We start from the raw sequence: 21479 nt of genomic DNA, 5'->3' as shown, positions 1-21479 counted from the left end.
TATCTACCACTCCTCCCAGTTTAGTGTCATCTGCAAACTTACTGAGGGTGCAATCCACACCATTCTCCAGATCATTAATGAAGATATTGAACAAAACTGGCCCCAGGACCGACCCTTAGGGCACTCCGCTTGATACCGGCTGCCAACTAGACATGGAGCCATTGATCACTACCCGTTGAGCCCAACGATCTAGCCAGCTTTCTATCCACCTTATAGTCCATTCATCCAGCCCATACTTCTTTAACTTGCTGGCAAGAATACTGTGGGAGACCGTATCAAAAGCTTTGCTAAAGTCAAGGAATAACACATCCACTGCTTTCCCCTCATCCACAGAGCCGGTTATCTCCTCATAGAAGGCAATTAGGTTAGTCAGGCATGACTTGCCCTTGGTGAATCCATGCTGACTGTTCCTGATCACTTTCATCTCCTCTAAGTGCTTCAGAATTGATTCCTTAAGGACCTGCTCCATGATTTTTCCAGGGACTGAGGTGAGGCTGACTGTCCTGTAGTTCCCCGGATCCTCCTCCTTCCCTTTTTTTTTTTTTTTTTTAAAAAAAAAAAGATGGGCACAACATTAGCCTTTTTCCAGTCATCCAGGTCCTTGGATCACAGTTAAATTTATCTAAACAACAATACATTAGGTGAGGCTACGAACCAAGATCATGACCAAGAACACAGACGAGCCAAGTGTCAAGAACTGAAGCTCAGGAGGGAGTCTTGGTGCACAGCAGTCAGACAAGTGATGAAATAAGTGAAACAGACAGGAGAGCCAGAGAAACCTGCATAAAGAAAGTCCAAGAGGATTCTGTACTCTAGTGTCGACAAGAATGAGGAGGAGGAGCTGCCAGCTTCAACAATGTTAACTATGCAAAAGCTTGTTGGCAGATCAAAATCCAGCTTGCACTTGGTCTAGGACTGTACAATTAAATGGACACACAGCAACGTCAGGAAAAGAATAAAAATGGGTGGAAAGTTAGAGTTTAAGTAATAAACAAGGTATCTTTCCTCACCTCTAATACAATAAGACTACAGAGGTTTACTGGACTATAAGAGGGGGGGAAAGGCGTTGTGATTATCCGTCACTGAGAGAGCATAAAGAGCAATGCTTTTTGTATCTATGATAGCTGAATCCTGGCTCTAAGGGCATGTGATGCTGCGGAGGCTTTCAGTGAGAAGCTGACAAAGATTGTAGCTTGTTATGTTTCAGTCAATAGAAAGCATGTTACACTTGTGTTTTATTTGTAACCAGTCTCTGTTTCTATTATCCTCGTTTGGTATCACTTCAATCTGTTCTTTATTAATAAAAATATTGGTTTTATTGTAAGTTCATCTCAGCACAAAATATATTAAAGTGCAACTCCTCAGCTGAGCTAACAGACTGGTGTGCATACTGCAGATTTGGAAATTTGTGAGTGTGCAGTGATGGGCTACATACTGCAAGACAACACTCTTCAAGGGGGTGGGGAGTTGGAAATGAAGTGCACAAAGTGTTACCGGCAAGGCCAGGTAAAGGCTGGCAGAGTCCTGAGAAGTTTATTTGGCTGGCTAACAGACTGGAGTGTCAGGTAACCAGTCACAAGCAGTTTAGCATCAACAAACCTCTCTCTCCGAGGCAGAGCAGGAACCAAGTGACTTACAGTCCTGGACACCCCAAGAAAGCATCAAAGGGTGGGTTGTGGAATGGGCATATGTAACATCCCAAAGAACAGTTACTAGAGGGTAAATTTTTCTTCAAGTAACTGCATACATGTCCATTCCACTGTGACTCCCAAGTGGTTTTTGCTGGAGGTGGGGCTAGGAGTCTCATCTGAAGAATTACTGAAGGACTACTTTCATTTTGTCCCTTAATGCAGTCGTAATTATGTAAATGTCTCGCAAAAGTACATACAGAGGCCTGGGTCACTACACTCAAGTGTCAATAAGAACATTTCCCACAAATGCAGTAAATATTGCGTGTGCTCTAGTTCAATGCAATAAATATTTCAGGAGTGCTCAGATCTTTGGCAGTGCAAGACATGGAAATGTGGCTGGTAACCCATTTAAAAAGTCTAACTCAGGATGAGGTCTCATTCTCTCTACCAAGAACAAAACCTTTTCACCATAGAATATCAGGGTTATTCCCCCCAGGCTGGGGCTCTGAGGATCCCCCTGCCTCAGTCTTGTTTGAGTTTTAATACCACTCTGGATTTAAGAGGTATTGGTGGGTAAGCATACAGAAGATCATCATTCCACGGAAATATAAGCATCTGAGATGAAGCCGGACTGATCTGTTCTGCAATAGAAATGGAGGCATTTTCCCAGTCTGCTGTTTCGCAAACAGATCCACCATAGAAATTCCACCCCCATTCAAAAGAGACTAACATTCTTGGCTTGAGAGACCACTTGTGATCTAGACTGAGCAATCTGCCTTGTTGATCTGCCAGGCAACTCTGATTTCCTGAAACATGTGAAGCCTTGAGAATTATACAATTTCTTATGCAGAAATTCCACTGCTTAACCTGTGACAAGAGGCAGTCTTTGACCTGGTATCCCCCTACTTGCTTACATAAAACAGCTGTCATGTCTGAGCACCTGTATGGCCTCGCCATGAATGTAGTAGGAACTGCTGACATTTGGAATACTGCATGCAGTTCATGAGACCAGGTTACACAAATGTTCTTGAACTGACAACATGTCCTGAGGTTGCAGCTCCCCCACATATGCTTCCCACCCCACAGCAGAAGCATTTGCTACTAAAGTCATAAAAGGGAGAGTTTGTGAGAATAGGCCCACCCTCCACAGTCCCGATTCATCCACCAACCCAGGGACGACACCACACTGGCTGGGATGCATACAAACTTGTTCAGGTGATAGACTCGCTTTACCCACATCCGCATACATCAGAGATGGAACCTGACATTTTTATCACATACATACAAGCAACCATATTCCCCAAGAGCCTGGGGCTGTTCCGTACTGTGTAGCCTTCAAGAAGTAGCCACAAAAGGGTCCTAGATAGTCAAAAACTGAGTTTGGGGCAGGTATACCTTGGCCGAAGTAGAATCTAGGACTGTCAATGAATTATTTCCCTGCTGGATTATCAGGTCTAAGCAGCTGAACAGATGGAGGATTTGATGAATGTTGCTCTCCACTTGCTGACTGGAGTGGTCCCATTTGAACCAATCATCCAAGTATGGATATAATGGGATGTCCCAAATCCAGAGGCAAGTGCCACTACCACCATGCACTACATGAAAACCCTAAGTGCCAACAATAGCCTGAAGGGGAGTATGGTGAACTGGTAATGCCCTTCTCCTATTGTGAACTGTGACCCAGGTAGAGTGCCACATGGAAGTGGGCATCCTGTAAGTTAAGGGCAGCACTCCATTCTCCCAGATCTAGAGCAAGGATAACTGACAAGGAAATCCATATGGAACTTCAACTTTTTGCTGCATCTGTTTAGTGTCTGAAGATCTAGAATGGGCCTGACACCCCATCTGGATTTGAGAATTAAAAAAGATATTGGATTGAAAAATAAAAATAAACAAATGTCAAACTGGATGAAAAATGAGTACCACTATGTACAGTTATATACTAATTACATACAAATTTAAAGGCTCAAGACTGTACTTAATTACAGCAACAAGCTCTGACTGTCAACAGCAAGAAGAAACTGAACGAGAGCAGGGAGGCTTCATCCTTTATACTCTTGACTCCAGGCACGAAGAAAAGCGGGGGGCCATACATGACCAATCATACGGATACCGCTAGAGAAAATGCTCCAGCACCAGTCAGACTATGCAGTCACTCAAAGAATTAGATTTTGCAGCCTTCAATGCATCTACAGATTCAGGAAATTTCCAGACCTCAGAGATGAAACAGCACTTTTGACGGTGTTGATATCAGCTACAGCATGTGCGAATGTATTCTGACAAGGGAAAGGCTAAAGTTTACTTTGATAAAATGTTAAAAAAGTTTCTCTGCTTATCCCTATGCTGCAAGTCTTCAGTAGTGGATCTTCACCAAGACTGTCGGGGCCAGTGGAAGTGCAATTATCTATTGTACCCAATCCAGAAGAGTTTGAAGTTAGGGTTCCAGAATTAACTCACTGGCACACTGATCTCCTTTGCAATAAAAATGCAAGTGTTATCAGACTGAAGGGTTTAGTTCTGTCTGCTAGGTTAGTTCAGAATTGATGCATGGCTACTATTGCATAATATTCTAAAATAAAGCCAGTATACATACAACCCACAGCTTCTAAACCATCAGTACTGAGAAAATGGTCCTCTCTCCAGTAGGAAGCATGCCACTGTGTGTATGAACTGGCCCTACACTTAATATACAGATTAACTGATCATTACACATCTCAGTCCTTTAAGACGAAGCATTCCAGGGAAGTATGTTCATTTGTACAGCATCTTATACTTAGCATTTTGCAAGTGTATTACATTACATTATATGTTTACTCCACAATAAGTGTAGAAATTAATGCTATTTATCTCCTCCCCAAATAGCCAAAAACTTACATGTTGTTCCAACCACAGCTTTCTCACTGCCTTCTAGAAGATCCCAAAAGTAGAGTGATGATTGCTCCATCTGGTCTTCAACACTTGAAGCCAAAAAGGAAAAGTTAAGACCAGAGAAATGTTTCGTTAGCTATTCATTTTTCAGCCTATGATAATTTGTAATCTTCAGCAGTTCTGTTTCTTTTCTTTAGGAACAGGATTAAAGTCAGGGCCATCCTTCTAATGCAATCACCATTAGTGCCTTTTAATTTTAAAAGTGGTACTATGCATTGTTTACCTAAGACAGCAGCCCCATTAACAGTATTCCTTATTTCAATAGGCTCTCTTCGGTTAGTACAATGTTACAAAGTTGGACAATTCTAAACACTTCTGTTTGTGGTTTTAGGACCCTGGATATTGTTTTAGTTTAGTATTTTGCCACTACTGGTCAAAAGTAGTTTGAAGTCTCTATAATCCACTTGACAAGACTCGAGCCCAAACAATAGTTTCATTCAATATTTAGCCATTTGACCAGATGAGTATGTGCTCTGTGAATTCAAGATGTGGAACGCATACTGAAGTGTTTATGATAAGCAGTTGCTTTATCCGAAATATTGTTGCAGATTATTCTTATAAGGTACATCTTATGGGCCAGTGGCCAACCAAGTTTAGTTTTATATGAACAAAGTCATTTGAGGCAGGTTTGTAAAAATTAAGATATTTTCTCCCTACCTCACAACTTCAAGGTCTCTAGCCCATACTTTGATAAGATAAAAGGCCTTCAAAAGGCTCACGTTACATTCTCAATATTTAGCACTAACATAGCTGGTCTTAACCAATCAATTGGTTTAGTCTGACACTAAGATACAATGGTCAGATTACACTTAGAAATGTAATATACAATTAATTTTAACAGTAACTCTTGAAAATTCTAGACAATCTATACCCACCATCCCATTAAGGTAAACAAATTAGTATGAAAAGCCACAGAATAGGTTTAGTCCCTTGCTGAAAGAAGCCTATTTTAACAATTGTGAAAGTACTTAAAGAATTCAGTAGCCTAAACAGACTGCACATTTTGATCAGCAAGATTTTTGGTGAACTTGCTATCTGAGTAAGCAGCAGCAAGAGTAGCATCGCTTCCAGCTGTACAGTACAAGTACAAAACTGCATAGGTCGTATTGTGCTAAGATCAGCCAAATATGTAGCAAGACCATACAATAGATGAAAGTGGCATAATGTCAATATTGGTCAGCACTCTAGACAGTGAATAAAGGAGGCCAGAAGTAGCCTTGTGGCCTTCAAATACACCAAGGTCTGACATTTTAGTACCCAGATTAATGATTTTAATGCCAAAGCAGCAACCACATTCTTTGGTTATCTGCTTGCATTTGCAGCAGATAACCAATGCTGATACCAAAGATGGGGCCCAAAATTATTGGCTTTAATACCTCTTTGGGCTTAATGGAACAAAGATCTACTGCCTTATTCCACGAATACAGAAGGGAACATGTGTTTATGACACCTGGTGCACTTCTTCCAGAAGGAAAGGGGCAGAAGTGACGCTCAGAACCGCCATCTGGCCTGCTTGGTGAAAGTATATTACAGTGGGAAGCACTCCAATATTGGCACTTCATCATACTGTCAAACTGGAAAGACTGAAGGGCACTGTGTAGCAGAACCAGTTACAAGCAACTTGCACCACTGGGGATCAGAATGCATGCACCTCCTCAGCAATTTGCCAACTTAAACTTTGAGCCCTGTGGGGGGAAAAGTTACTAACTTGTGAAGTAACTTGTTCTCCAAGGTGGGTTGCACATATCCATTCCACTCTGGTTGTCTGTACACCCTGTACATCAGAAATGTTTTCCATCAGCCATACCTGTTGTATGGCTCAAGCTCCCTCTGCTGCCACACACCACTGAGTGCAGGTATAAAGGGCAAAGCTGGCTCTAGCTTCCCCCTCAGGTCTTTATTGGAACTCAAATGTAGAGGGGGAGGCAGGTGAGTCATTTAATTTTAAGGGACATGTGCACCACATCTTGAAGAACTGTTACCGAACAATTTAACAGCTACAGTGATCGCACTTGCGCATTACACTATTGATGACTCAAGCTGTGACACTGGCAGACCAGCCAACCTGTGTATGACCCTAACTTAACAAGAGGCATTGCAACTGTATCAGGACAATTCACTTATGTGAATTTCAAAGAGATGAACTAGACCAGCAATCATTAACCCATTCATTTGTGGTAACAGAAACCAAGGGTAGACGCTAAATGTATTTGTTAAACTTCTAACAGGATATAGGTAAACAATGTAACTAAAATAGCTCAGATGCAAATTCCCTTTAATGTCTTAATTGCCTAACATTATGTATGCAACTGTGTTCAGTTAGCCTCAAGACCAAAGATGAGACACTGCAGGAATCTGATCTACATTGTCTTCAGCTTAACTATCTGTTACAATGGAGGACCGGCTAATTGCCTTATGTAAATAAATGTAACTAGTTAACCTGTGTATGCACAGGAAATATAAGATTAGCTCCAAAGCAAAGATCCACAAACTATCTGCATTGCCTATTCTTCCTTGGAGGAAATCCCTGCTGTGAAAATTTGTGAGGCGGCTTGTCAGCCTCCTTGAGAGTTATAAAAGAGAAGACTCAGACCTGACCCTTTCATCTGTAGTCTGCTGAACTTTGCAAAGGGGAAGTTTGAGCCAAAGGACTGATCTTCCGAATAGTTATCTAGAATACCCTGGAAAATGTATGGAAAGACTATCAGACTACATCTAAGCTGCATTTGGATTCTGACCTTTTGGGATGGTTTCAGAGAGACTTTTACAAGCCAGCAGATATAAATGCTATGATCCTAAGCTATCAACACTGGGGGGAGGGGGGAAATCACTTGTAGGTATATGATTTCTTAACAATTCAATAACTTTATTAATAAATCTTTAATTTATTAAGGCTTGGCTGACAGTGTGATATCTGGGAAAGATCTGAGACATATGTTGACCTGAAGGTAAATGTCTGATCCTTTGAGATTGGTAGAACTTTAAATATGGTGAATAGGGTTTTCAGTAACCTCTCACTATATTAGACTTGGTCATCTGGATGGGAGCCAAGGGCTGGAATGCCTGAAGGGGACTGTTTGGCTTCTTGTTAACCAGGGTGGTATTACAGAAGCTCTTTTGTTACTGGCGTGGTGAATCTAATTCTAGAATAAACCACCAGTTCAGGGGATTGTCTGCCCTGAGTGTGGTATTCTCAGTGTGGCCAATCTCAGGCACCCAGTCACAAGCCATAAGAACAGGAGGTGTAATCGGAGGCTATTTTAATAAAGACTAGAGAACCACCCATCCAATTCTGGCTTCATCTCTGGAGTCTAGAGCCACCGCAAAGGGGGAGGTAAACATGTGGACCAAGGACCAGGATGCTGCTCTACAAGTGTCTGCAACCAAAACGTGCACCAGAAAGGCCACTGAGACAGATTGCGATCTCATCTAATGTGACTGCTAGGTGGAGCGACAGCACATGCATATATAGGAGGCGATCCAGGAAGAAATTCTCTGGGTAGAAACAGATTGCAGTCTTATTCTCTCTGCCACTGCTACAAATAGCTGAGGAGTTACAGAAGTGCCTGGTTCGTTCTAGATAAAAAGTTAGATGTTTCCTGATGTCCAAGGTATGCAAACACTCTTCTTTTGGTAGAATATGGGCAAACTGGTTGGTTGATGTGGAAAGATGACACCACCTTTGGAGGAGTATGGAGGTAAACCTTGTCCTTCAAAATAAGTTTGTATATGGAGGGTCCAACATTAAGGAGCACAGTACCGCTACTCATCTGAGTGTGGTAATAGCCACCAAAATTGCCATCTTTGTAGACCGATACAGAGAACAGGTAGCCAACAGTTCAAGTGGGGAACCTATAAGACTTGACAGTACTAAGTTCAGCTCCTCTGGAGAAAAGAGGGTCTTGTCCTAGAGGGTATAATTTGACTAAGCCTTTTAAAAATCTTATATACAAGTCACTGGAAAAAAATAGAACTGTTTACTTTAGGATGGAATGCTGAAATACTTAATAGATGTACTATGATCAAACTGCTAAACCTTGGTGCTTCAGGTAAAATAAGCAGTCCAGGACATGAACTGAACAACAAGATAGTGACATGCCATATTGCTGAGACAAGATGGAAAAACCATCTCCATTTAGTTCTTGTAAGAGACGGGGGGGGGGAAGAAGAGGAGTTATAAAGGAGGGTGATAAATTGTTCTCCTTGGCCACTGAGTACAGGATAAGTAGCTTAAACTGCAGCAAGAGATTTAGACTAGACATCAGGAAAAGCTTCCTAACTGTAAGGGTAGTTAAGCACTGGAACAAATTGCCTGAGGTGGTAGTGAAGTCTGTCATTGTCTAACCTATTCTTAAACCTCCAAACACCTGTCAAGGATGGTCTAAGATGAGCATTTCTTAACCTTTTTGATACCAGGGACAAGCTTGCTGCCTTCCTAAACTGTGTCAGGGAGATCTCAGGGACTGGAGCACTGGTCAGAGACATATTGATCTAGATAATACTTAGTGAAGAGGACAGGACTAGATGACCTATTGAGGTCCATTCCACTCTACAATTCTATGATTCTATTTAGCAGAACTTCTTGAACTCTTTCGAGCAAGACAGCTCTCTAGTAACTAGCCATGGAGGTAAATGAAAGGATGGTAGGCTTGAGTGGAGTAGGTGACCATGATCTTGGGAGATTAGGTTCAAGTCTAGTGAAAGTGAAATTGAAGGTTTCACTGACAGTGCCAAGAAAGTAGAGCACCAGTGACAGTCCCATGCTGGGGTTATAAATCTGACTGGCCTGATACTATCTTGTCTTTAATAATACCTTGTGAATGAGTGGGACTGATGGAAAAAGCATAGAGGAGCCTGCCTGACCCTGGTAGTAAAAACACATCTGTTATGGAACCCAGGCTGTGATTCTGTAGGGAACAGAACTTCTGACACGGTCACAAACAGGTCTACTTGGGGAAATCCCCACTATTGGAAGCTGTGTTTGGCCACATCTGGACAAAGTGACCACTTGTGGTGATTCAAATGATCTGCTCAGACAGTCTGCTAGGTCGTTCTATATCCCCAGCAGGTAAGATACTTCCAGATCTACTAAGTTAGCAATGCAGAGTTCCTAGAGTAGAGTCACCTCCTGACAAAGTGCAGAAGAGTAGGCTCCCCTCTGCCTGTTGAGGTAGAACATTGCTGCTGTGTTTGAAAGGATTAGCAGACTGCTTCCCCTGATCTGTGATTGAAATATCTGGCATGCCAGCCTGACAACTTTTCGTTCTGACATTGATGTGTAAAGCTAAATCTTCGGAGGACCACAGTAGTAATCTTCTCATGTAGGCTCTCCATCCTAGACCAGACGCATCTGTTACTAGCATGAGCATCAGTTGTGGGCAGGCAAATGGAATGCATGCCCATGCATTGGTGGACAAATCCAGACAATCCAGGAAAAGGAGAACATTGTGAGGGTGCCCTTACCACAGAGGATATGTGATGGCAGCTTGGGAAGTAGATTGATGCCAACCAGCCCTGCAAAGTTCTGAGGTGCAGTCTGGTGTATTGAACCATGTAGATGCAAGAGGCTATATATCCCAGAAGCCTCAAACAGTTTTGTGCTGTTGTGCCTGGGTGAGACTTCAAACCTACAGTTGACTGAATTGCCTGGAACCTGAAGTCTGAAAAAGACCCTGGCTTGCAAACAGTCCAGTACAGCCCCTATAAACTATCCTCTGAACCAGAGAAAGGAGAGACTTTTCTACATTAATTAATAGTCCCAGAGCATTGAAGATTGACTGGATCAGGGCTACACTGCTCTGTATCTGCAGTTTGGAACAGCCCTTGACAAGCCAGTCATGCAGGTAAGAGTAAACTTGAATTCATGATCTTCAGAGGAATGCAGCTGCTACTCCCATGAATTTTGTAAAGACCCTGCGTGCTGCTGACAGGCCAAAAGGTAGTACAGTGAACCGGGAATGCTTTTGATTTACCAGAAGCCAGAGGTACTTCCTGTGTGCTTGACTGCAACATGGAAGTAGGCATTCTTTAAGTTGAGGGCAACAAACCAGTCTCCAGGATGAGACTAGAAGCTAGGATGATCATGCAGAACCTTCTCTTTTCAAGAATCTATTGAGTTGACAAAAGTCATATTGGTCTGAAAACCCCATTCCCCATTCCATCATTGAATTAGGAATTAAAACAAAACCCCTTCCCTCTGATACCACGTGGAATCCACTGTGGCTCCCAACTGAAGTAGACGCTGCACTTGTTGAATGAAGAGCACCTCGCAAGAGGTCTGGAGAAGAGGACAGAAGCAAACTAGAGAGCATCTCACACCTCCTCAGTGCTCAAGACCCACTGGTCCAAATAATTCGGGACCAAGCATTGTGGAAGTGGGACAGTTTAAGAAGGTGAAGGAGTTTGGGTCTGGAGAGATTGAGACTGAAATGACAACCTTGACCAGCCCATCAAAATGACTGCTTTGTACTTCCAGGGTATCTTGAAGGGACTGGAGATGGAGCCAAAGCAGCAGGAGGGGAAGGCTGATGCTGATGTTGAGGAGATGGAGCAGAATACCAGTGCATCTGCTGGGGCTGATAGTGCTGTCTAACTGGGGCAGGTGTGCACAAGCCTAAGGAGTTAAAGGTGGCTTCAGAGTCCTTAACACCACAGAGCTTGCTGTCTATCTGGTTTGAAACTAGCGAAGGACCCTCAAACAGTAAATCCTGGATAGTATTCTGGACTTCATAGGGAAGAACAGAAGACTGCAACCAGTCTTTTGGCAACTGCAAAAGCCATGGTTCTAGCTACTGAGTCTGCTGTATCCAGTCACACCTGTATTGATGTGCTTGTGACCAGTCTCCTCCTGGTCAAGGAGGGTAGAACTCCTGCCTTACATTCCTCAGAAGCAGCTCTCAACCGCTCCATGGAGCCCCATAAATTAAAACCCTACCATCAAACCCCCATCTAAGAAATCTTTCTGCCAAATAAGTCCAGTCTTTTAGCATCTTTTGATGTGGGGGTGGCAGGTTGGTGCCTTGTCTCTGTCTCATTAGCAGCTATCATGACCAATGAGCCCAATCATGGGTGAGTACAGAGGTACTCAAAACCTTGGGAGGGTACAAAGTATTTTCTTTCTGCCCTTTTTGAGATGGGAGGCAATGAGGATGGAGTCTGCCACAGAGTCTTTATAGGATCCAATACTGCCTCGTTAATTGGCAGAGCCACTCAGATGATAAAATGTCAAGCATGTGATGTGAGGACTCCCTGACCTGCACACTCAGGTCTGAAGACACTCTTCAACAACTCCTGATAAACTTTAAAATCATCATCATCAGGAGGAAGAAGAGAAGTTATCCATGATGAAACAGCTTTATCTGGAGAGGATGAAGAAGAAGCCATGACTGGAAGGAAGAGAATATCTTCTACCAGCTGTTGCTCTGGCTCTAGGACCTTTTCTTGATGCTCAATATCAGGCCTGGTACCAGATTCTGGAGACTGAGCTGCCCAGTGCAGAGACTCCTCCTGTCTAGACAAAGGCACCGAGTACACACAGTGAGGGGAAGATCTGGAAGCTGGGGGAACCCCAAAAGGTTCCAAACTGGCCACTGATATGAGGCCAAACCCTACTAGCCTGGCCACATTCCCATGGCAGTTCCCATTGATGGGTTGCGGTGGCAGGCTAGGAGAGAGGATCTGAGGAGACCCGCAGGTCCTGCTTTGGGCTTTGAGACATACCATCCCACCTCTGAGTCTGATGAGGAAGACTCCCCTTCCTCTGACTATGAAGGACTGACCCAGTTTGTGCCAGGGACTGGTGCTGAGAACCTGCTGATCATAGGAGCGTCACCATCATTACAGGTTTCCCCTTGGACAGTACCGAAGGGCTGCCTATGCGGGAAGCAGACTACTGCAGCACCAAAGGTTGAATTGCCCATGCTGGATGCAGTAATGTCATTGAAGGATCCAACTCATGTGGTAATGGACACTAGCACTGACCAGCAGAGCAGATCTTGGCCCCCCAAACACCTCCAGGGTAGTCAACACAGATAGTAGTTTGCAATGCGGACGATGAAAACTGTGCCACTTCTGGCATGGGGTTTGACAGTGCTCTTTGCAGCACTGGAACCGACTTCTCTAAATTGGTGGCTGAATATTTGAGCTTGGGTTTCTCAGGTGCACTCTACTCAACTCCTTCTCATCCCTCTTAACAGACTTAGAGGGTGAAGACATTTCCCTGGCTGGGGCTTCTTTGTAAGTCTTATTTTTTCCTCAGTAGTGGAAAGGGAGATCAGTGCTGGGAGTCAGCTAAAGGTGGAGGCATGCTGCTCACTCGAGTTCCAGCACTTGACAAAGTCAAACTAGGACAGCTCTGAGGGTGGCCTGAGCCCTGCCTTCATCAGAAGAATTTCAGCCTATCCTCCTTCATTATAGGCTTGAACTCCCTGCAAATCTGGCACTGATCTATGTGCCTCACCCAAGCACTTCAGGCAGCTATTGTTTGGGTCACTCACTCACTGGCACAGACTTCAAACAAGAAGCACATATTGAATCCATCATGGGGAATACCTCAGTACTCTACACCAAGAAACCACCAGTCCAAAAAAGTTTTTTTTTTTTTTAAACAGCTGAGACTTATACTAACCAGACTGATCAAATGAACTATATTATATACACTATTATATACAAAAGCTGAGAGAGAGAACAAAAACTGTTTGAACAGGGTTCCAATGATAGTTGCAGGTGGCAAGAAATAACAGGCTTAGGGACAGCTCTGCCCTTTATACCTGCATGCAGTGGCACGTAGCAACAGGGGGAGCTCGAGCTGCCCAATGAGTACTGCTGAAGGAAAAAGTCTGACCACTACATGCACTGGGCACACAGACACCAAGATTTAATTGCACATGTGCAAACACGAAGTGGTAATCCCACTATGTGCCAGATCCCAAATTGCTGTTCCAATAAACTGTTGTGTTTAAAGTTTTTTAGAACATGCTATACATTTTATTTTGAGACCATTACACAGGTATTCTAGTATATGACATGGGAGACTGATTAGTGAGAAAAAAGGCAACCTACCTCAGGCTCTCATTTCTTTCTGGGCATGTCAGTTTTGCAAATCTAATGAGGTTGTCTAGTTCTTTAGAAGGCAAATATATTGCACCGTTCAAGCCACCTTTGAAGTCTTTCTGAACATGCTCTTGAGTGAAGTTCTGCAGCACATACTGGACTTGCAGTATTGTACGCAGCTTTTTCTTCTCTGCTTCAAGCTTCATTATAGTATCCCGTCTCTGAGCCTTCCTCTGTGCTTTCAGCAGCTGTTAGAATACAAGAGTGAGTTGGCCCACTAGACAGAGTATGATAACTGATTGGGTGCTGGACTGCAAATTAGAAACTGGAGGGCCAGATTTACAAAGGTAGTTAGGCACCTAAAGATGCACTGAAGTGTTACTGGGATTTACAAAAGCATCTAACCCATATTTAGGCACTTTTGGAAATCACACTAAGCATGTTTCTGAATGTTTAGGTGCCTAAATACCTTTGCAAATCTGACCCTTAGTTTCTAACCCTTCACTTGATGCCAATTTCCTCTTTGGCCTAGACTAAAACATAAAAAAGTAATCTATAATAAGCCAGTGATGTATTTGATGTTTGCAAGCTATGAAGTTAAATTACTTTGAGTGCTAATCAAAAACATGATTTCAATTGCATCATGAATTCCATATATTCTGCCATGGGAAATTACATCATGAAACAGTGGCATTTTGCCCGTCTCAGCTAGATTTTACATTACTGTAATTACATGTTAAAATATGTAATTATGAATATGCTATACAGTGAATGCAAAAATGGTCAAAAATGCAAGGAAAGGTTTCATATTGTAAATCATATTACTCCTATTTACTACTGAAAGAATACTTCAGTACAGAAGTTCCTAGTTGTCATAATACACCAGAAACCCACAAATACTCGCTTGATTTTCCTGTATTGACACAAAACAAACATTTAATTGCAAGAGTCATAGCAGAAGTCATTTAGGTAACATGTAGTTCCCCAGTGTATTCTGTGACAAGGCCCCTCCAACACTTTGTGGCACACCTGTATCAAGTTCTGCAGCAAAAAAAGGTAGTGATTTCCAAATCATTCCAGAACTAAGTAAAAATACACCAAAGTTGCTCTATTTAACTATTGAGCAGTAATATTTGAGGACTTTGATTTGCAGCAGTGTAATAAAGGACCATCACTTAACATGGAAGGGCTACAAGGAGTTATTTTGCCTAGTGATCACTTCTGGAACATTAAGCCTTAGCAGATTTTTGCAGAACCCAGACTTAGTAAAAAGAAAATAGAAGGAAAACATGAGAATCCAGTGATTATGCTTCAATATAAGGGAATAATTAGCTATTCTAGCTTTTAACTCTTCCATGTAAACATCTTGTAATCTAATATACCCCAGGGAAGAACATACAATTACATGCAACAGCAACATGGAGAAGTAAATATTCTTAAAAAACAGGAAAGGCTCTTAAAAACAGTACAAGTTCAATTTGAGTGAAATATACAGAGGAGTACAAGTTACATCCAGAAGTTTAAGAAACTAATAATGACTATAAGAACCCAACTTATGCATGTAGCAACTTCCAGGACTCAAGTACTCTAGAAACAGTCTTTTAACCCTCTGCTTACCATTCACTGTTCTCTCTCACTAGCCTAAGGATTAAGTTGTACCTGAAACCAATACAAATGCAAGAGGAAAGACCTCTAGAAAGACTGCTTAGACCCAGCCAATGACAAGACCTGTTTTATGGAACCTTTCATATCCCAGATAAGGCAGGGAGATAGCAGTGCAATGACTAATGAAGTGTAGTATCCTTATCTCACAGCCCTGGATTAGAATTTTTGAAGAGGAGAACGTCTGCCAGAACACCAGTAGGCTAACTTCTACTCAAGAGAACCTCAAAGTCTCACCTAATGGGCAAAGGCTTTGTAAAGTGAAGTAACAGTCCCAGTTCTGGAATGTGAGCGTTGTGTATGAGCCCCAAATACTGAGTAATTTTGAGTTAGTTTTTTTGGCTCTTCATACCCAATATTTCCATCACTTTTCTGTTTATTTTGTGCCTGAAGCTACGTCGACTGGCAGGAGTGGAAACTGAGTTCTTTGCCTTTTGCATACGGGTGAAGTAGAATCTAGCTTCTGCAGTGAACTTCTGCACTTGGCCCACTAAGAATTGAGAATTCAGTCCTGAAACTCAGACCGCCAAAAAGGGTGGTTATTGTACAAGTTGACCCTGGTCCACTTGAACCAGAACATCCTGGAGTCATCTAAAGTTGACTGCACTTGGGGTACATATTTGAGCAGTAGTTTTATGAGACTAGATGCTCTTAAATCACTGGCCTTCATGTTCTAGCTACAGTATATGGAAATATCTAAAGTGATCCTATACCTTGACCACATTTTCACCCCTCAAGACAAAATTTCTGCTTTACAGTTAATAATTAGATTGAGGCTATCCTGCTGTTCTACATGTTAATGTTACCTAGCCATAAAATCAAAATTAAAAAGCTAGAAATACAAGCTTTGCATTCTAGAAAATGAGGACTATCTGTAAGTCATGACTACCAGCTCCATCTTTTTAGATTAGTACCTTAGACAAAAGTTCAGAAGCTTTGTGTAACCATGTATCTGATTGTTTTACAGAGGTTTAGAGCACAAAAGAGTAGGTTTTACTTACATCTTGGCTAAGTCCAGAAAAAGTCTTTTGAAGCTCCTTGGCAAACTCCAAGTTGTGTAGCACTTCATCATATTTCTCCACTGACTCCTGCAATAAGCAGATATCAAACTAGCAGTGCATTTATCATATGTTTAGTCTGTGGCTAAATCCTAACAATTCTCATAGTAAACTTTATTTCAACTGTTAGGCTAAATTATACAGCTTTTATTACAGGTTCAATTTTGTTTATAAGAACATCACCTTTTAAGTAACTTCACATGAAAATGTTTCCTATTGTTACAAGTAACATCCAAGAGTACCATACCGGAGGTTAGTAAGAAACTCATTTTTTGGATTGGCTATTGTATAGACACTCTCACCATTTCCCCATATTCTTAACTGTAAACTCTCCAGGGCAGGGGCTGTCCCTTCATACAGGTTTGTAGGATGCTTAGTGCGATGCTACGTTATCCTGACTGGGAAGTTTGGGCACGATCGTAAACTTGTATTATTCATCTTTCCCTTTAGTTTACGTCAGAGCCACAGTGAGAGAAAATGCATCAAGATACAAAAGCAATTTCATACCCACAGAAGCTCACAAGGGAACAGTATCTGAAGCTACTTTTAACTTCTTCAAATTAACTCAAGTTATATCCCTTTAAAAAGGTGTACAATACAGCTAACTTCATGTTCATAGAATGCTTTTGGAAATTAGTCTACTTATAGAAGTCACACCTGGAAAAGGAATTCCTGTCTGCTTCTCTAACACCTCTAACCAAAGTTTAGTTCTCATTCGAGACTAGATAATGGAGCTTCTCTGAAATAATCACTTTTAAGGTACACTGTCTGGTTGTTGAACTCCCAAGTCTATGTTTCATGAAACTTGTTTACTGCAACCCCAATAGTATGAATTGTCAAGTTTTATTAAGTTTCATAAGTGCTTTGGAGGTAGTAATACCTGCAGTATTTCTAAATTAAACATTACAGCATTTTGCTATTACATGAGACCCAGAGTGAAAGCAGTTAGTCTAGACCAGGGGTCGGCAACCTTTCAGAAGTGGTGTGCTGAGTCTTCATTTATTCACTCTAATTTAAAGTTTGGCGTGCCAGTAATACCTTCTAAAAACATTAAAATGTCTCTTTCTACAAGTCTATAATATATAACTAAACTATTGTTGTATGTAAAGTAAATAAGGTTTTTAAAATGTTTAAGAAGCTTCATTTAAAATTAAATTAAAATGCAGAGCCCCCCGGACCGGTGGCCAGGATCCAGGCAACGTGAGTGCCACTGAAAATCAGCTTGCGTGCCGCCTTTGGCACATGTGCCACAGGTTGCCTACCCCTGGTCTAGACTATTGGTAATATATATAATGTGACGCTTTAAAGTTGGATTAAAGGGATGCTGTCAAGTCAGTTGTAGAGCACCTCAACTTGGAGCCTGTGTTCTTTGTATTCTTTACAATCTCAGTTCAGTTAACTCCTCCAAGAAAATATGTAGAAGAGTAAAAGATTAATTGTTGGTTAGACTTGGGTCAGATATTTACAAAGGCAAGAAGCATTTAGAATTAGAAGAGCTAGTATATAGCCATCAATTGTACTTGCATAAAAGTAAGCAGTCCTTTCCTTTTAGGCACCAGTTTAATTGTGTTCAACAATTTAAAACAGAGCACAGAAACTATCTGGGAAATTTTACTTTAGCTTCAATTTGAATTTCTGCCCATAATTTTAAGAGATGTCACTGTTTAAACCATCTGTTTAATTCTAATGACTTCACTTAAGGCAAGAATTTTAAGACCAAGCCCTAATAGGCCAAATTTGATCATATTATATCAATGTCATGCTCATATGTAATAGCCAATTTCCAATTAGAAATATGATTTTAAGTGGATCCTTAATCACTTAATCTTTTCAAAAAGATGCTACAGGTCTGTCTCATCTTACATGGGGGTTCCGTGCCACGGTTAGCACGTAAAGCGAAAACCGCGTATAGCCAAAACCCCATTGAGTTCAATGGCGGGCGGAATCGCCTGCACTACAGGTATAGTATTAAAACTGTTTTTCTCCTCTCTTTTTTTGTTTTTGCCGGCCACATAAAGTTGAAATCGCGCATGTTAAATGCACATAAGATGCGACAGACCTGTACTACTACAACACTACAGTACTTGCCTTTGACAGAAATGAGTTCTCCAAGCAAATACCAGTTAATTTAACACTGATGCCCCTACTTGGTTTCCACTCAGCATGAAGTAGAGTTCTCGAACTCAAGTTTGAGACAGTTTGTTTTGAAACTAGCCTCCATCATGACCGTCTCTAAAATTAATCTCGGAACAAATAGTAGAATTTGAACATAGTAGAAGTTGCAAAGTAAACTGTACCTCCTGCCCGAATCTAATAGATTAGAGGCACATGCAAACACATTAACTATAAGCAAGAAGGAAACAAGTTTTATTATAGGTTGCACAATAAACTTAAATACAAGAAACTGAAATGTTAATCTTATTTATTACAATAGCACCTCGGAGCCCTAGTCATGTAGAAGTGTACAAGACACCAGGCTGAATGGCTTACAGTACTTCGGGCTAATTTGTAGTCAATAAGTGGCTCCTCATCTTCCTTTCTGAGAAATCATACTAGAGTCATTAGAAAAGTAAGTTTAACATTGATAATTGCTTGTGTAATATACTGGGAGCTAACATTTGAGGTCTCTTGAAAACTAGATTAAATGTAATCTGCGTATTTAAGAGATAAAGAGCTAGAGTGGCAGCATTGAAAGTCTGTTCAGCCCGCAGAGCAGTTAAGGTACAGGCAACCACAAACTCTTTTGATCCATAGGGAGCTACAGATCACCACCTGGAGTGAATTTTCCCCACAAATTAGGGCTCAGTCTTCCCAAGCTAGTGAATACTAAATGCATGTTTCATTTCAGAAATGACAGACTTGGCCCATGAATAACAGAAGAGATTAATTTGAAAGTAACAGTCCCTGGTGAAGCAAGCTGATTATCATATGCACACTTGTTCAGAAAGTGGGGAGCATGACAGATCCTTAAATGAGCCTGATTGGTCCCTTAGGGTATACAATATTGGGGTGATGCATGGCTGACTGTAAAAGCTGCCCTCCTCCAGAGGTGGAGTAGCCAGGATGAAAGGGGAGCACTCATCACACACAATATTAGTATTTATGAAAATTCCATCCAAGAAACTCAGATGTGAGCTTCTCTCAATCCTCTTGCTGCGGGGGAAGAGGAAATTTTCCCTGAAAGGGAATGTTAGCATGAGGTTGGTGTAGGACAGCTTTTTACATTTAATATAAAAAGTTATACTATGGTTAAAGCTTGTTACACAAAATGCTCTGTCATATTTGATACAGGCTTTCCCAGTACTTCAGTCATCTTAGTCTTCTAGTTTTTAGCTGTCTATTAAAGACCTATAGTGAGACTGAATTTTTTTAAATTCTCATTTTTAAATTACTGAAAGTGTTAAAAAGGCCACTTCTAAACTAACATTAGGTTAACAGTGTAACTTAAAATGTTGACATCACTATATTTGCATCTCAGATTGAAAAATGAAAGTCAGTGGTTTTAGTTTCACTTGTCTAGTCATTTTCAGATTCAGTGTTGTAATGTGCAAGTTGCAAATAATGCAAGGGGATTATTTACATATTAGTAGTATTACTAGGAGCGCTATATGTTCCCTTCCTCATTCCACAGCCTAAATTTTCTATCTAGATACAGCCCCTTAAGGTGCCACAAGTACTCCTGTTCTTTTTGCGGATACAGACTAACACAGCTGCTACTCTGAAACCCCTTAAAAGTGTTTCCAGGACCACCCTCAAAATATATCTGGCTACTGAATCCTAAAGAAGAAAACAGGAAGAGTAGAAGCGGTTCCTCAAGAGCCCAGTCCTGCTCAATAGCCTCAACTCCAATTAATCTCAATGGAAACAGAGTGCTCAGCAACTCTAATCTTGCATTAACAGCAGGCGCTAGCCCACACAACTCCAAGTGTAACTGGAACAATTTGATAGACATAAGAGGTCTATTTTTCACTTCAGACAATGAAATCTCATCTATTCAATTTCTAGTATGTTTTTAGAATAAAAAAGGTTAGAAAGACAAGATTAAATGCATTTGGTAATGATTATTAATTGCGGAATGGTCTTCATTCTAGCAGGCTTTGTACCATAAAATTATTTGCATGTATATATTACTTAAAACAGTGGTTTTCAAACTTTTTTTCTGGCGACCCAGTTGAAGAAAATTGTTGATGCACGCGGCCCAACAGAGCTGGGGGATGAGGGGTTTGGAGTGTGGGAGGGGTTCAGGGTTGGGGTATGGGGGTGAGGGCTGTGGGATGGGGCCAGTAATGAGGGGATTCAGGGTGTGGGAGGGGCTCTGGGCAGGGGGTTGGGGTGCAGGAGGTGGCCAGGGCTCTGGGCTGAGGGTGCAGGCTCTGGGGTGGGGCCAGGGATGAGGGGTTTGGGGTACAGGAAAGAGCTCTGGGTTTGGGGGCTCAGGGCTGGGGCAGGGGATTGGGGCACAGGGTTACCTCCGGCAGCTCCCAGTCAGTGGCGCAGCTGGGGTGCAGAGGCAGGCTTCCCTCCTGTCCTGGAACCACAGACCGGAAGTGGCGTCTAGGTGGAGGCAGCTCTTGCCTGCAGGCACTCCCCCCCCCCCCCCCCCCCCGCTGCTCCCATTGGCTGGGAACCAGCCAATGCGAGTGCAGAGCCGGTGTTCGGGGTGGGGGCAACGTGTGGAGCCCCATGGCCCCCTCACCTAGGAGCCAGACTGGCTGCTGGCCCCTTCCAGGGCACAGCGCAATGTCGGAACAGGTAGGGACTAGCTGGGCAGCACTGCCGATAGGACTTTTAATGGCCCGGTCAGCAGTGCTGACCAGAGCTGCCACAACCCAGTCCCAGGTCCCAGAGTTTCAAAACCACTGACTTAAAAGAAACATTGTATGTTTTGTCCATCACTTGTTTTCAATTATAAGCAATTCAGGACAGGAACTTTTTGTTGACAGAATATAGTAAGCATTACTGAAATACAAGTATTGTTTATCTGAAGCTGCTGCACTGAGACACTAGGGCTAAGAGTCAGATGTGGTATTTGATACATAACCCAAGAAGCAGAAATTTAATAAGCACTGCCATGAAGAATGACAATGCTGGTACCTTTGTCACCAGTTTGCTAAATATCTTTTAGCCATAATTTTAAAGAGGGATTGTT

At 42.0% G+C, this 21479-nt stretch overlaps 1 protein-coding gene across 1 annotated transcript in view; it reads right to left on the bottom strand.

Annotated features, from left to right (window-relative positions):
* CAPRIN2 (caprin family member 2) overlaps positions 1–21479 on the bottom strand; it is a 63592-nt gene that overhangs the window by 36389 nt on the left and 5724 nt on the right. Inside the window, exons 4-6 of the mRNA XM_065418541.1 lie at positions 16274–16360; positions 13620–13858; positions 4506–4588 (exon numbers count right to left, since the gene is read on the bottom strand). Of these exons, the coding sequence (XP_065274613.1) occupies positions 4506–4588; positions 13620–13858; positions 16274–16360 (409 nt within the window). The remainder of the gene's footprint in view (positions 1–4505; positions 4589–13619; positions 13859–16273; positions 16361–21479) is intronic.

The sequence above is a fragment of the Emys orbicularis genome, chromosome 1, assembly GCF_028017835.1.
Source record: "Emys orbicularis isolate rEmyOrb1 chromosome 1, rEmyOrb1.hap1, whole genome shotgun sequence".
NCBI lineage: Eukaryota > Metazoa > Chordata > Testudines > Emydidae > Emys > Emys orbicularis.
Note: the sequence above shows the minus strand (reverse complement) of the source record. Positions and strands in the feature narration are given on the sequence as shown.